Consider the following 15,986-nt stretch of genomic DNA (forward strand, 5'->3'; position numbering starts at 1 on the left):
GGGTAACCTTACGCCAGTCCCACGTAGGCCATGTTAAGTATGGCGTCGGGTCTGCGTCGTGTTTTCCCGTCGGGTACGTCGTTTTACTAAGTCGTTCTTGAATACGACTTTACGTCAATGACGCACACGTCGGCGTCATTGACGTTTTACGCCGAGAACTGGAGCATGCGCACTGGGCTATTTTAAGCCCGGCGCATGCGCAGTTCGTTAGAATCGGGGGCGCGCTTAATTTAAATAGAAACCGCCCCCTTGGAGATACGCCGGGATACGCCGGGCCAAATACACTCCGCCGCCCTAAACTACAGAGCAAGTGTTTGGGGAATACAGCACTTGCTCCTGTAGGTTGGGGCGGCGGAGTGTAAATGGCTTACGCGCCGCCCGCCGGAAATCTACGAGAATATGGCCCTATTATATTGTATACTATTATATGAGCCAAAACAACCCTTGTAGTCCGGATATAGATAACATTTATTTTTACGTTTACTGGTCCTATTCCAATTGAGAATCTAATTTGATATAATAAGGTTACATTATTTTTATTTATTTTTTTAAGCCATTAACGTTTGATTTAATCATTTGTTCTATGATTACTGTATATACTCGAGTATAAGCTGAGTTTTTTCAGCCCTTTTTTTAGGGCTGAAAATACACCCCTCTGCTTATACTCGAGTCAGTGTACCTGAAGGGCTGAGAGCGTCCATTGTTTAAAAGTCATGGCTTCCCCCTGGTCCCTTCCGTGATAGGCGTTTCTCAGCAGACACTGTGTTCAGTGTTCCACCCATCACGGATATCACAGACGTTCTCTTGTCCGAGGATAAAAATACATCCTTGATAGGCGGAACACTGAACACACTGGGGCAGATCCTCGTACAGCGGCGCATCTGTACGCCGGGCGCAGCGTATCTAAGATACACTACGCCGCCGTAACTTATTTATTTTATTTTGAATCCACAAAGAATTTGTGCCGTAAGTTACGGCGGCGTAGTGTATCTCTGGCGGCGTAAGGGCGCGGAATTTAAATGGATGTAATGGGGGCGTGTTTTATGTAAATACGTCGTGACCCGACGTAAACAACGTTTTTTTTAACTGCGCATGCGCCGTCCCTGGGGGTATCCCAGTGCGCATGCTCGAAATTTGACAGGAAGAAGCCAATGCTTATGACGGTGACGTCATTCTACGCATTCTACGCAAATTCCTATTCGCGAACGACTTACGCAAACAACGTAAAAAATTCTAAATTGTACGCGGGAATGACGGCCATACCTAACATTGAGTGCGCCACCATATAGCAGCTTTAACTATACGCCGGAAAAAGCCGAACGCAAACGACGTAAAAAAATGCGCCGGCCGGACGTACGTTCGTGGATCGCCGTAAATATCTAATTTGCATACTCGACACGGATTTCCACGGAAACGTCACCTATCGGTCGCGGAAAGATTGCATCTAAGATCCGAAGGCGTACTAAGACGTACGCCTGTCGGATCGATCCCAGATGCCGTTGTATCTTGTTTTGTGGATACAAAACAAAGATACGACGTGGGAAATTTAAAATTACGCCGGCGTTTTAAGAGATACACCGGCGTAATGCTTTTGTGGATCTGCCCCACTGTCTGCTGGGAAACTGAGTCCGAGGATGAGAAGACGTCCGTTATAGGCTGCTGGGAAACGCCTATCACGGAATGGGGCCAGGAGGAGGCCGTGACTTTTTAACAATGAATGGACGCCCGCAGCCTGTCAAGAATTTCAGGTACACTGACTCGGGCACAGGGAGGTGGCAATAGGCACAGTGGGGTTGCAATGGGCACAGTGAGGTTGGGCACAGTGATGTTGCAATGGGCACAGTGAGGTTGAGCACAGTGAGGTTGCAATGGGCATAGTGAGGTTGAGCACAGTGAGGTTGCAATGGGCACAGTGAGGTTGCAATGGAAACAGTGAGGTTGAGCCCAGTGAGGTTGCAATGGGCACAGTGAGGTTGAGCACAGTGAGGTTGCAATGGGCACAGTGAGGTTGAGCACAGTGAGGTTGCAAAAGGCACAGTGAGGTTAGGCACAGTGAGGTTGCAATGGGCACAGTGAGGTTGAGCACAGTGAGGTTGCAATGGGCACAGTAAGGTTGGGCACAGTAGGGCAGGAAAATGGGCACAGTGAGGCATGAAAATGGGCACAGTGAGACGTGCAAATGAGCACAGGTTCGCAAATGGGCATTGTTGACCCTCTTTTCAGCTTACAGTAACTGATGCATTCTCACCTTAGGCTTATACTTGAGGCAATACGTTTTCCCATTTTTTTGGGGTAAAATTAGGTGCCTCGGCTTATACTCGAGTATATACGGTATTAATATATGTATTTATTATAATTATAACAATTTTTTTCATACCTTCTGTTTCTACAATTTCTAGGTTTTTATACATACTTTTTTGTGGCAGTAAATCTGCTATAGAGCGGTCAGCAAGCGGTTAAACAACATTATTAACTCATTCTCTTCCCTTTTTTTTTTATCATCTTTATGTAAACATTAAAATTTGAGTTTGTTCGTATTTATAGCGCTAAATAAAAAAAATAAAAAGAAAGGAAAAAAAAAAAATCTTTGTGCCAAAAACATAATTCCAATGCATTTATAAAAAGGGACATATGGCAGGATAAAATGTATACCGGTAGTTAAATCAGTATTAAACCCAAAAACAAATGTAATATATTGCAGCTTACGAGTTTTTTTTAAATGTGATGGCTGCATTACTCTTTTTTTTTCCTTTATTTTCACCTGGAGATCTGACCAGTAACACATTTTTAGCCGGATTCACAAAGACTTACGCCGACGTATCTTTATATACGCCGCGTAAGTCCATGGATGCGCCGTCGTATTTATGCGCCTTATTCTTGTAATAAGATACGCCTGAATTCTGGCTCCATCCGACCGACGTAAGTCTCCTACGCCGTCGTATCTTGGGCGCATATTGACGCTGGCCGCTAGGGGCGCTTCCATTGATTCACACGTTGAATATGTAAATGACCTAGATACGCCGATTCACAAACCTATTTGGGCCAGTCGCAGTAAGCTACGGCGTTTACGTAAGGCGTACGTCCGGCGTAAAGATAAACCACCAAATAGCTGGTCTAAGTCATGTTAGGGTATGGACGTCGGAACTGCAGTCGGATTTTATGTCGTTTACGTAAGTCGTACGTGAATGGGGCTGGGCGTAGGTTACGTTCACGTCGTTGCCATTGAGCCGTCGTAACTTAGGGCGTAAATTCGACGTGATTCTGAGCATGCGCCGTTCGTTTGGGAATTCATTTACATGGGTCCACGGCTAATTTTAATACAACACGCCCACTACCTTCCTAATTTGAATTAGGCGGGGTTACGCCGGGCCATTTACGCTACGCCGCGGTAACTTAGGGAGCAAGTGCTTTGTGAATACTGCTCTTGCCTCTCTATGTTACGTCGGCGTAGCGCATATGAGATGCCCTACGCCCGCACAGAGATACGCTGCTCTCTGTGAATCTGGGCCTTTCTGTCTTAGGCCACTCACCTATGCATTTTTTTGTGCTTTTTGCATTTTGCAGATTTGCACTACAGTGAATTTAACATGGTTTCCTATGGAACACGTTCTGTAGTGCAGATCTGCAAAATGCAAAAAGCACTAAAAATGCCATAAGTGTGAATACAGCCTTAGGGTGTCTCCATTCCGGATAGGGGAGCAATGAAGACACCCTTGGACAGCATTGTCATTCTGGTGGGAGGGGAGTGATCTAGGGGGGCAATCAAGGGGTCCATTGTGCTCCTTATATTTTCTTCTTTTCACATAGAGTTAATACCAATGACTTCAAGAGGTTTGGTAATGAACTGAGGAATTGTCCATGGCAATACAACGAGTCGGAACATAATAAGCTTAAGTGAGTATTCCCTATAATGTTTTTCTTTCCTACTTAAATTTTTTTCCGGGACACCAAGAACATACTATGAACACTAAAATGGCATTATCACTTCATAGTACAGGGTTGCCCAACCTTTTGAAGAGCGAGGGCCACTTAAGCAACTTGGTAACAAGTCGAGGGCCACAATGAGCGGAGCGGGCGGATGACAGATCACGGATACTCTATAGGCCCTGCGATCCGCCCAGATGGAAGGGGACGAATTCCCTTCTGTTTATCAGATTGGAGGTAGGCGGGGTAAACGGACATCTGTCGCTCTGTAGAGGTGAATTGAGGGTCCCATTTGGTTGGGCTGGTCGTGTGAAAAAGGGCCTAAGGCTTCTTTCACACTGATGTGCTGCGGTTTACCCACACCGCGGGTGCAACGTAGTGCACCTGTGTCTATCCTGCGGGTTAGCTGAACTTTGCCATAGACTCCGCCTGTGGCAAAAGTCGACGCTCCGCAGCCGCTTTCTTCCTCTACCACCAGCTTTATTTACAACACTGATGCTGTGGTATGGCGGGTCGCAACCCGCGATCTGGGCTTGCCAACCCACCATTCCAGAGCAGGAGGTCGCGGGCCACATCAGAGGGCTCCGCGGGCCACATGTGGCCCCCCGGGCCACTGGTTGGCCACCCCTGTCATAATACATTCATGCAGAGAGCAGTGCTGATGCCATCATGTCAGTGCCACTCTCTGCATCAATAGAGGACAGCCACAAGCCAGATATGAGGCAAAGAAGAAGAAAACCCAGTGCATCACACGACTGGCCTGCTGACTTGCGAAAAAGATTTTTAATTAAAAAAAGACAAATTGTTGCATCTGTTTCAACTCGTTGGTACGGGCCCCCAAACCAACCAGTTATTACCTTACTGTAATGTAACAGCCAGGGCTTTTTTTTTGGCGGAACGTGAAAGAACGGCAACAGGGAGAAGCACTCTCTGTATACTATTGTTTTAGCAGGGCGGCCATGGAATAAGCCAAAGCATTAAGATTGGCATTAGGGTTACCATTAGGGTTGTCCCGATACCACTTTTTTGAGACCGAGTACAAGTACCGATACTTTTTTTCAAGTACTCGCCGATACCGAATACCGATACTTTTTTTAATGCCATGTGACAGTGGCAGTATTTATTTATTTTTTTTACTTTTTTTTTACAGTGATTTTTTTTTTTTTTTTTTTTTAGGGGGGGTGAATTGTCAGTGTGTGTTTTTTTTTATTTATTTTTTTACATTTTATTTTTATTTATTTTTTAATATTTATTGCAATTTTTTATTTTATTTTTAATCAGCCCTGTAGGGGGTCTTTGGTGAGATTTCAGGGGTCTTAACCACTTGAGATCCGCGCTATAGATAAAATACGTCCGCAGCACGGCTCTCAAGTGCCAAGTGGCCGTTTAAACACGGCCTTTTATGTGCATTACCCGCGCGCGCCACTGGGTGGCGCGCGGCGGGTAAAAACTGTCCCGGCGTATCGCCGAAGACCCGATGCGTGTACCTGGCGGCCGCGATGTCCGCCGGATGCACGCGATCGTCGGTGACAGCAGGGATGTGGAGCTCTGTGTGTAAACACAGAGCTCCACGTCCTGTCAGCGAGAGAGGAGACCGATCTGTGTCTCTTGTACATAGAGACACAGCATCGGTCACCTCCCCCCAGTCACCCCCCTCCCCCCACACAGTTATAACACACCCAGGCTACACAGTTAACCCCTTCCTCACCCCCTAGTGTTAACCCCTTCACTGCCAGTCACATTTATACAGTAATTCGTGCATTTTTATAGCACTGATCGCTGTATAAATGTGAATGGCGCCAAATTTGTGTCAAAAGTGTCCGATGTGTCCGCCGCAATATCCCAGTCCCAATAAAAATCGCAGATCGCCGCCATTACTAGTAAAAAAAAAATAATAAAAAAAATCATAATTCTGTTCCCCATTTTGTAGGCGCTGTAACTTTTGCGCAAACCAGTCGCTTATTGCGATTTTTTTTTTTTTTTACAAAAATACGTCGAAAAATACGTATCGGCCTTAACTGAGAAAAAAAAAGAGTTTTTTTTAAAAAAAAATTGGGATATTTATTATAGCAACAAGTAAAAAAAAAATATATTTTTTTTAAATTGTCGCTCTTTTTTTGTTTATAGCGCAAAAAATAAAAACCGCAGAGGTGATCAAATACCACCAAAAGAAAGCTCTATTTGTGGGGAAAAAAGGACGCCAATTTTGTTTGGGAGCCACGTCGCACGACCGCGCAATTGTCAGTTAAAGCGACGCAGTGCCGGACGCTGAGATTTCGTCTGGGAACGAAGGGGGTTTATGTGCCCAGTAAGCAAGTGGTTAACAGACCTCTGGCATCTCCCCTTTAAGAGAGAGAAAAGGACTAGGAAAACAGATTCCCCAGTCCCTTTCTCAGCAGCCTCAGCTGAAATGAATGGAGGGAAGCTCCTCCATTCATAAACTGAAGCATCGTAAACACAGGAGGTTACGATGCTCAGTTATATGAATGGACAGAGTCTGTAATCACCGACTCTGTTCATTCGGAAAAAGTAGGAGCCGGGCTTGGCGGCTCCTACCTCTGCTCTCCCCCCTGACAGATTGAGGGGGGAGAGCGGCACGGACGGGGGGGGGGGGGGAATGCAGAGAGAAGTGCACGGACGGAGAGAGATCTGGACGGGGGGGGGGGGGGAATGCAGAGGGAACTGCACGGACGGAGAGAAATCTGGACGGGGGGGAGGAAAGAACTGCACGGACGGACGGAGAGAGATCTGGACGGGGGGGAGGAAAGAACTGCACGGATGGACGGAGAGAGATCTGGACGGGGGGGGAGGAAAGAACTGCACGGACGGACGGAGAGAGATCTGGCCGGGGGGGGGAGGAAAGAACTGCATGGACGTACGGAGAGAGATCTGGACGGGGGGGGGGAGGAAAGAACTGCACGGATGGACGGAGAGAGATCTGGACGGGGGGGGAGGAAAGAACTGCACGGATGGACGGAGAGAGATCTGGATGGGGGGGGGGAGGAAAGAAGGAGGAGGAGAGAGAACGGCACGGACAGGGGAAGACAACACTGACTATGGGGGAGAGAAGATTTGCAACTCCCCTGCCTGCCCGCCCAAGTATCGGGTGAAGCATCGGGAGCATTTCCCCGAGTACAAGTACTCGGGGAAATGCTTGGTATCGGTCCCGATACCGATACTAGTATCGGTATCGGGACATCCCTAGTTACCATTATGGTTATCATTATGTTAGTGTTATATTTGACTTTAGAGTTACTGTTAGGGTTAGCATTAGTTTCAGAAATGGAGTCCAAGTAGAATAGAAATTATTTATTAGGCTTCATTTCCATGGACGTTTTTACAGCCACTTTTCTGAGCGTTTTTTGCAGCTTAAAAACAGCTCTCCATGTTAGTCTATGGCCTCATGCCCACCATGACGTTTTTGAGCTGTAGATGGCTGAGCCGTTTTTAAGCTGCAAAAAAAAAACCAGGACCAGTGCGTTCTGAAGCTCCAGCCTTAGAGCTGTAAAAACGCATGACGTTAACTTCTTGACCACCGCCCCATGCCCAAAAGACGTCCTCTTTTTAAAGATGGATATCTCGGTAACGGCAGCAGCTGCTGCCACAATCGAGATATCCATCTCTTCAGTGGGCGGTGGTGTACACGATAACGGCGGATTCGCCGTGAGATCGCCGTTATCGGTGGCGGGAGAGGGGCCCCCCTCCCGCCGCTCTCCCGCGCCCTCCGCCGCTTACCGGAGCCGTCGGTAGCGGCGGAGGCGATCGGGTCCATTCGGCAGCTGACTGGGGGTGCGAGTGAGGGAAAAATGTCCTTCAACCGTCCCCATAGCTCTGCTGGGCGGAAGTGACGTCAAAACGTCAGTCCCGCCCAGCGTCTTAAAATAAACATTTTTTTTTTTTGTCATTTGAAAAAATGACAGTTTCAATTTTTTTTTTCTTTTTTTTGCATTTAAGTCTAAATATGAGGTCTGATGTCTTTTTGACCCCAGATCTCATTTTTAAGAAGACCTGTCATGCTTTTTTCTATTACAAGGGATGTTTACATTCCTTGTAATAGGAATAAAAGTGATCAAAGTGATCAAAGTGATCAAAGTGTAAAAAATTATCAACTAAATAAAAATAAATAAGAAAACAAAAAAAATGTTTTTTAAAGCGCCCCGTCCCGACGAGCTCGCGCACAGAAGCGAACGCATACGAGAGTAGCGCCCGCATATGAAAACGGTGTTCAAACCACACAAGTGAGGTATCGCCGCGATCGTTAGAGCAAGAGCAATAATTCTAGCCCTAGACCTCCTCTGTAACTCAAAAAATGCAACCTGTAGAATTTTTTAAACGTCGCCTATCGAGATTTTTAAGGGTAAAAGTTTGACGTCATGCCACGAGCGGGCGCAATTTTTAAGTGTATAATTTTACTCGGCGTAACATTATCTTTCATAATATATAAAAAAATTGGGCAACATTTATTGTTGTCTTATTTTTTAATTAAAAAAAGTGATTTTTTTCCAAAAAAAGTGCGCTTGTAAGACCGCTGCACAAATACGGTGTGACAAAAAGTATTGCAATGACTGCCATTTTATTCCCTAGGGTGTTAGAAAAAATATATATATAATGTTTGGGGGTTCTAAGTAATTTTCTAGCAAACAAAAATGTTTTAGTCTTGTAAACACCGAATCTGAAAAACAAGCCCGGTGGGAAAGAGGTTAAAAAACGCTCAAAAAAGCGCAAAAACGCTACCGCAGCGTTTTTGAGCTCCAGCTCAAAAAATAAATAAAAAATAAATAAACATGGACATGCGTTTTTAAGCTGTATAAAAAGGCTAAAAAAAGTGGCTGTAAAAACGTCCATGGAAATGAAGCCTAATAGGGTAGGATAAAACTCTGATGATCCCTTCTTCATTAGGGTTACAACACACAAGCAAAAGAACAAAAGGTCCATTCGAAAAAATCAAATATGGCTAAACTTATTACTGTATAAATGAAAATAAAGTATGTGAATAAGTTATAGTAATGTATCTTTAAATATTCTATTAGTTATAAATGAATGAAAAACTGTTATACCCAAATAGGAATAACTCTCATTATTCTAACTTAAAAACAATAATTATGATGTCTCTGATTAACCATAATTGGGATAAAACTGTCTTTAAGCTATGTACCATTGTACCATGTAATACAATTGCACAATCATAAAAAAAAAAAAAACATCTCAAACTATATGACGTAGAAAGGGTTAGTATTAATGTTGTTATTAAAGTTAGGATTGGGGAAAGCTTTAGGGTTATGCCGCATACACACGATCGGTTCGTCTGATGAAAACGGTCCGATGGACCGTTTTCATCGGACAAACCGATCGTGTGTGGGCCCCATCATTTTTTTTCCCATCTGTGAAAAAACTTAGAACCTGTTTTAAAATTATCTGATGGTTAAAAAACCGATTGAAAAAAACGATCATCTGTGGGCAAGTCCATCGGTTAAAAATCCACGCATGCTCAGAATCAAGTCGACGCATGCTCGGAAGCATTGAACTTCATTTTTCTCAGCACGTCGTAGTGTTTTACGTCACCGCGTTCTGACACAAACGTTTTTTTAACTGATGGTGTGTAGGCAAGACTGATGAAAGTCAGCTTCATCGGATATCTGATGAAAAAATCCATCGGTCCGTTTTTAATCGGATGAACCGATCGTGTGTACAGGGCATTAGAGTTAGGGTTCCAGAATGGATAACACATCTATGAGAGTTGTTAGTGCTGCGCACCCCGATGCATTAAAAGAAGATCCCTTGTGGGTTTTTTTAGCAGCAAAAGGGGTTAGAAGAAGGGTGACAATGATTTTCTTAAAAATGTTTTTACTCTATTTCATAGTATCAAAAGAATGGACATGGATACATAGGAGTCATAAAAAGTATTTCTGGCCTTAAAGGAGTTGTTAGGCTGCATTCACACCTAGGCGTATATACGCCTGAAGCGCGACGCCGCAGCCGCCCCAAATACGCTGGAGGGGTGATTTTACATGGTCGGCTATGGAGATGGTTCACATCTCCACGCCGAACGCCGAGACGCCTGAAGCTCAAAAGAAGTCCCGGACCCTTTTCTTCGGGCGGCTTCGGCGTTCGGGCATAGCCGACCATGTAAAAAATCACCCCTCCAGCAAAAAACAATGTTTAAAACGTTGCGTTTTGTCGCCGCAAATCGCGGGACAAAACGCCTATTTGATGTCGCCACAATACGCGGCAGATCACCTACGCTGAGGTGTGAATGGAGCCTAAAGGAAAAAAATGTTTTGGCTAAAATTAATGTCTGCAAGGTAGACAGACAGAATAGTGTAATGATTCTGTTAAAAAACTAGTAAATACCTATTAAATTCCTTCATCTATATCATCTCTGGCATTCTAGTTTCTGTTCTCTCATTCACTTCCTGGTTTGCGGTGCTCGTTCATGTAACAACTACATTTCCCAGTATGAATTGCGGCACGCCCAGTAATTTACACCTCCTTGAAGTCTCTAACACGTAGAGAGTGTCCTGCCGCACAGATGTAGTTCCCAGGAGGGGGTGAGCACGTCACTGACCACCGCAGTAAACCCTCCCGTCACGGTGGTGAGTAACAATCAGACAAGCAGGAAGTGAACAGAACAGAGAAGAAAAAGAGCAACTTCTGAGCAAAAACGAACAATGAGGAAGTGAAAAGAGGAATGTCTGCAGGTAAAGGATGCTTATTATGAAAAAAAATAATTTCCTTTACAACCCCTTTAACATAAAACATTTCTCGTCAAAAACAACAGGAAAACGACACATATACTCAGATTGAATGGATGTTTGTAAGGAATTTCGCAAAATGTCCCTAAGCGTTTCGACCTATTAGGGTAAAGGTCTTCTTCAGGGAGACTTATTCTGAGCGAAAAGAAAAGGAAAAAGTTTATAGGTTATATTATCTATCGAAATAGTAAAGTCGCGCCACAAACAATGAAAAAAGTTGTAATTAAACAACTGAATAATGTGATTAGTGCAAATAAAAACACAAACCAAAAAAGCAGCCTCCCTGAAACAGTATCTGAACAGTTAAATATGAGTAAGTAGGGTAGGGGGCGCTAAGTACAAAGATATGTGTTAACCCTTAATAACAATTGCATAAAATAAATAAATAAATCAATGTATAATACACTTGACAAAATTAAATATTAAACCATGCATAACGTGCAGTCCATGCAATGAGCAAAAAAGTGTAGAAAACAATTATAAAGTCCCAACAAAGGTGCATTCAATGCTTTCCAATTGACACACTTAGATATGTGCAAAAATTGTTTGATTGCTGAGAAGAGTGATCCGTGTTAACATAGCCTTCACCATAACGCTATGTATGACACCCAACGTGATTAAATAAAGGTGGCTCCTTACCAACTCCCGTTGACTCTTTAGCTAAAAAGAAGTCAAATGAGCTTTTGGGGAACCCTGTCCCATGAGGTCAGATGTCGGTCTCGCAGTCAAATTTGTTAGGAGATGCATAAACCAGGAGAGAGACCACAATAGTGTGATACCTTTTTAATTGATTAAAACTTCATATTCCATAAATATAAAAAACTAGCCAGATGGCCTCTTACTAGAAATGGTGCCACAATCCCGGCACTGAGGCTGTGGGCATGGATCAGTGGTATGAGAGGATCTCCGCTGTGTTCGTACCGTGACAATCCAGCCGGCAGTATGGCGTGCATGTCAGCGTGTAAGTCTCGATAACCAGCAAGACCCGGAAGCGCGTGGTAGCGTGAGTGGTGTACGCCTCGACGTACGTTTCGTATGGATTACGTCATCAGGAAGCGTCTTCTTATATTATCTATCAATGTATCATTGTTTTATATATTCAATATATTATGTTATAATGGAATTAGCTGTGTATATTTACCACTTCCCGACGAGAAAGTTACATTCCATGGCCAGAAAAATTGCCGCTCATTTAAAAACACTCCATGCACGGGTGATATTCGGCCTGAGTATATGTCTAGTTTTCCTGTTGTTGACGAGAAATGTTTTATGTTAAGGCCAGAAATACTTTTCTTGACTCCTATGTATCCATGTCCATTCTATTGATACTATGATATAAATAAAGTAAAAACATTTTTAAGAAAATCATTGTCACCTTTCTTCTAACCCCTTTTGATGCTAAAAAAAACCCACAAGGGTTCCTGGCACCATGTTCTCAGTTAATGGGTGGCCATTTCTGGCACAGTAATATTTCCAGGATAATTTAAATATAATGGGCCGGATTCACATACATTGGCGCATAGTTATGCCGGCGTATCGAATATATACGCTACGCCAACGTAGCGCAGAGCGGCGAGCACAGTATTCACAAAGCACTTGCTCCCTAATCTACGCTGGGTTCCCTCGGCGTAACTCGTCGTAAGTGGCAGTGGGCGTGAGCCATGCTAATGAGGCGTGACCCCATGTAAATGATGTACTGAGCGACATAAAGATATGAATAAAGTACGGCGCATGCGCCGTCCCGTGGACGCAACCAAGTGTGCATGCGCAGAATCACGTCGAAACTACTCCCTAGGATACGTCGAATCACTGCCTATGACGTGAACGTAACCTACGCCCAGCCCTATTCACGTACTACTACGTAAACAACGTTAAATACGACGGCTGTTCCCTGGTCCATACCTTTGCATGAGTTGCGCCTCCTATATGGGGAATAACTTTACGCCGGACGTACGACTTACGCAAACCGCGTATATGATGATCTGCGTATCTCCCTCATTTGCATATGTGCAATGAGGCGGCCAGCGTAAATATGCGCCCACGATACGCCGACGTAGGAAAGTTACGTCGGTCGGAAGAAGCCTATTTTCAGGCGTATCTAGTTCTGTGGGCACGGCGCACAGATACGACGGCGCATAGTTACACTTACGCGGCGTGTCTCGAGATACGTCGGCGTAAGTGCTACGTGAATCCGGGCCAATGTTTGTAACATTATTTTTTGCCAGCTAAATCCTAAATTCTTTAACCACAAAAGACGTCAACAGCGCGGCTCTCAGGTGCCAACTGGACGTCTTTGGACGTCATTTAAAGTGCATTACCCGCGCGCGCCTCTGTCCCGGTGCATCGCTGGGAGGCCGATGCGTGTACCTGGCGGCCGCGATGTCCGCCGGGTACACGCGATCGTCGGGAACACAGCAGGGACGTGGAGCTCTGTGTGTAAACACAGAGCTCCACGTGCTGTCAGAGGAGAGGAGACCGATCTGTGTCCCTTGTACATAGAGACACAGCATCGGTCACCTCCCCCAGTCACCCCTCTCCCCCCACACAGTTAGAACACACCTAGGATACACATTTAACCCCTTCCTCACCCCCTAGTGTTAACCCCTTCACTGCCAGTCACATTTATACAGTAATTAGTGCATTTTTATAGCACTGATTGCTGTATAAATGTGAATGGTCCCAAATTTGTGTCAAAAGTGTCCGTCGCAATATCGCAGTCCCAATAAAAATCACAGATCGCCGCCATTACTTGTAAAAAAAAAAAAAATTTAAAAAATCATAATTCTGTCCCCTATTTTGTAGGCGCTATAACTTTTGCGCAAACCAGTCGCTTATTGCGATTTTTTTTTTTTTACAAAAATACGTCGAAAAATACGTATCGGCCTTAACTGAGAAAAAAAATATTTTTTTTAAAAAAAAATTGGGATATTTATTATAGCAACAAGTAAAAAATATCTATATATTTTTTAAATTGTCGCTCTTTTTTTGTTTATAGCGCAAAAATAAAATAAAGCTCTATTTGTGGGGGGAAATGACGTCAATTTTGTTTGGGAGCCACGTCGCATGACCGCGCAAATGTCAGTTGAAGCGACGCAGTGCCGGAAGCTGAAATTTCGCCTGGGCACGAAGGGGGTTTATATGCCCAGTAAGCAAGTGGTTAAAAATAACTAAAAAAACATAATTTTGCCTTCTCAATTGGCTTCAGTACATTTGGCCAAAACGACAAACTCACAACTTCACTCATCCTTATTCTCCACTCTATTAACACCTAAAAGAATAGATTTAGGCACCCAGGTTTCAGAGGGGTGACATCTTTTTAGGACATTCCTCTAGAAGCCCCCTTGTTTTTAAGAACATTATATGGGGGAGATATATGATTGATTATGACATGGATAATAAACTGTAAGTTACACAGCTACCTTGGCTGTAATAAACTGTGATTCTTTGACAGATTGGCGTTAGGAAATTGCTGCAATGCACGACACATGTTAGTGGTCACCCAGGACAATGCTCCTCTCGGACATAAACTGAAATACGAGACAAATCCTGGCAAAAAAATTGCAATAACAAAGGAAATCTTTCGAATGCTGCCAAAGGTAAGTCGTTCATCATTTAATACTTATTTGTTGCATTTTTTTTATATTTATTAAATTTATATTAATTGTTTATTTTAACAAATTTGTTAAAGTTGTCTACACAATAGAACATTCTAAAGGAGATCCATATGACCAGTTGTAGCTGTAGGCTCATGCTGAAGGTTGGGGTCTAAGGCCGCGTACACACGGTCGGTCAAAACCGATGAAAACGGACTGAATGACCTTTTCATGGGTCCAAACCGATCGTGTGTGGGCCCCATCTGTCAGTTAACCTTCGGTCCAAAAATTTAGAACTTGCTTTAAAATTGAACCGATGGACGCCTAACCGATAGGTCAAAACCGATAGTTAGTATGCAAAAGCATCGCTTAAAAATCCACGCATGCTCAGAATCAAGTCGACGCATGCTTGGAAGCATTAAACTTTTTTTCAGCACGTCGTTGTGTTTTACGTCACCGCGTTCTGACACGATTGGTTTTTAACCTATGGTGTGTAGGCACATCAGACCATCAGTCAGCTTCATCGGTTAACCGATGACAACGGTCTCATCGGATGGACTGATCGTGTGTACGCAGCCTAAGAAGTTTCAAACCTTTCCCAGAGCACTGCAAGATGGTATCTCAAAGAACACCTCTTGAAGATTAACCCAGCTTTGATAGCCAAAATACACTCACCTTAAAGCGGTGGTTCACCCTCCATAGCAACATTTTAGCATAAAATTAGGCATAGTAGCGCGAGCTACAGTATGCCTGTCTTGATTTTTTTAGCCTGGTACTCACAGTGCAATCGTACCTTGAAGATTCCGACTCCCCGCGGGGAATGGGCGTTCCTATCCAGACGGAGGATGATTGACGGCCGGCTCTGGCACGTCACGCTCCCCGAAGACAGCCGGAGTAGGTTTTGGCTCTTCACGGCGCTATACGGCGCCTGCGCACAGATTATGCGCAGGCGCCGTGAAGAGCCAAGCCTATTTCGGCTATTTCCGGAGAAGCGTGACGTGCCAGAGCCGGCCGTCAATCATCCTCCGTCTGGATAGGAACGCCCATTCCCCGCGGGGAGTCGGTATCTTCAAGGTACGATTGCACAGTGAGTACCGGGCTAAAAAAATCAAGACAGGCATACTGTAGCTTGCGCTACTATGCCTAATTTTATGCTAGAAGAATTTATTTTTTATTTTTTTTTGTTTATAGGGTGAACCCCCGCTTTAATACATGCTGGTCATACACTTATAGAATTTTTGTCGAAATTGTTTTGTCTTAGGAACATTTGTTTGATTTTCTAGTCATTAGTAGGGTCAAATTGACATTAGTTTTCAACCACATTGGCAAGAAAAGGAGCAGGATGTAAAACTTTTCTCGAACAAATGAATTTCTAATGCCGCGTACACACGATCGGTCAAACCGATGAGAACGGTCTGATGGACCGTTTTCATCGGACCAAACCGATCGTGTGTGGGCCCCATCGGTTATTTATCCATAGGTTAAAAAAAAGCAATCTTGTTTTAAATTTAACCGATGGATACCTAACCGATAGAAAAAAAAACGATCGATTGTAGGCACGTCCATCGGTTAAAAATCCACGCATGCTCAGACTAAATTAGGGGACGGGAGCGCTCGTTCTGGTAAAACTAGCGTTCGTTATGGAGATAGCACATTCATCACGCTGTAACAGACAGAAAAGCGCAAAACGTCTTTTACTAACACAAAATCAGCTAAA

At 44.1% G+C, this 15,986-nt stretch overlaps 1 protein-coding gene across 1 annotated transcript in view; it reads left to right on the forward strand.

The window, feature by feature from the left end:
* The window catches only part of LOC120933509 (alpha-2,8-sialyltransferase 8E-like), a 40,717-nt gene that overhangs the window by 6,619 nt on the left and 18,112 nt on the right, over positions 1–15,986 (forward strand). The window contains exons 3-4 of the mRNA XM_040346750.1: positions 3,808–3,894; positions 14,128–14,272. Of these exons, the coding sequence (XP_040202684.1) occupies positions 3,808–3,894; positions 14,128–14,272 (232 nt within the window). The remainder of the gene's footprint in view (positions 1–3,807; positions 3,895–14,127; positions 14,273–15,986) is intronic.

This window comes from Rana temporaria, chromosome 3 (genome assembly GCF_905171775.1).
Source record: "Rana temporaria chromosome 3, aRanTem1.1, whole genome shotgun sequence".
In the NCBI taxonomy this organism is placed as follows: Eukaryota; Metazoa; Chordata; class Amphibia; order Anura; family Ranidae; genus Rana; species Rana temporaria.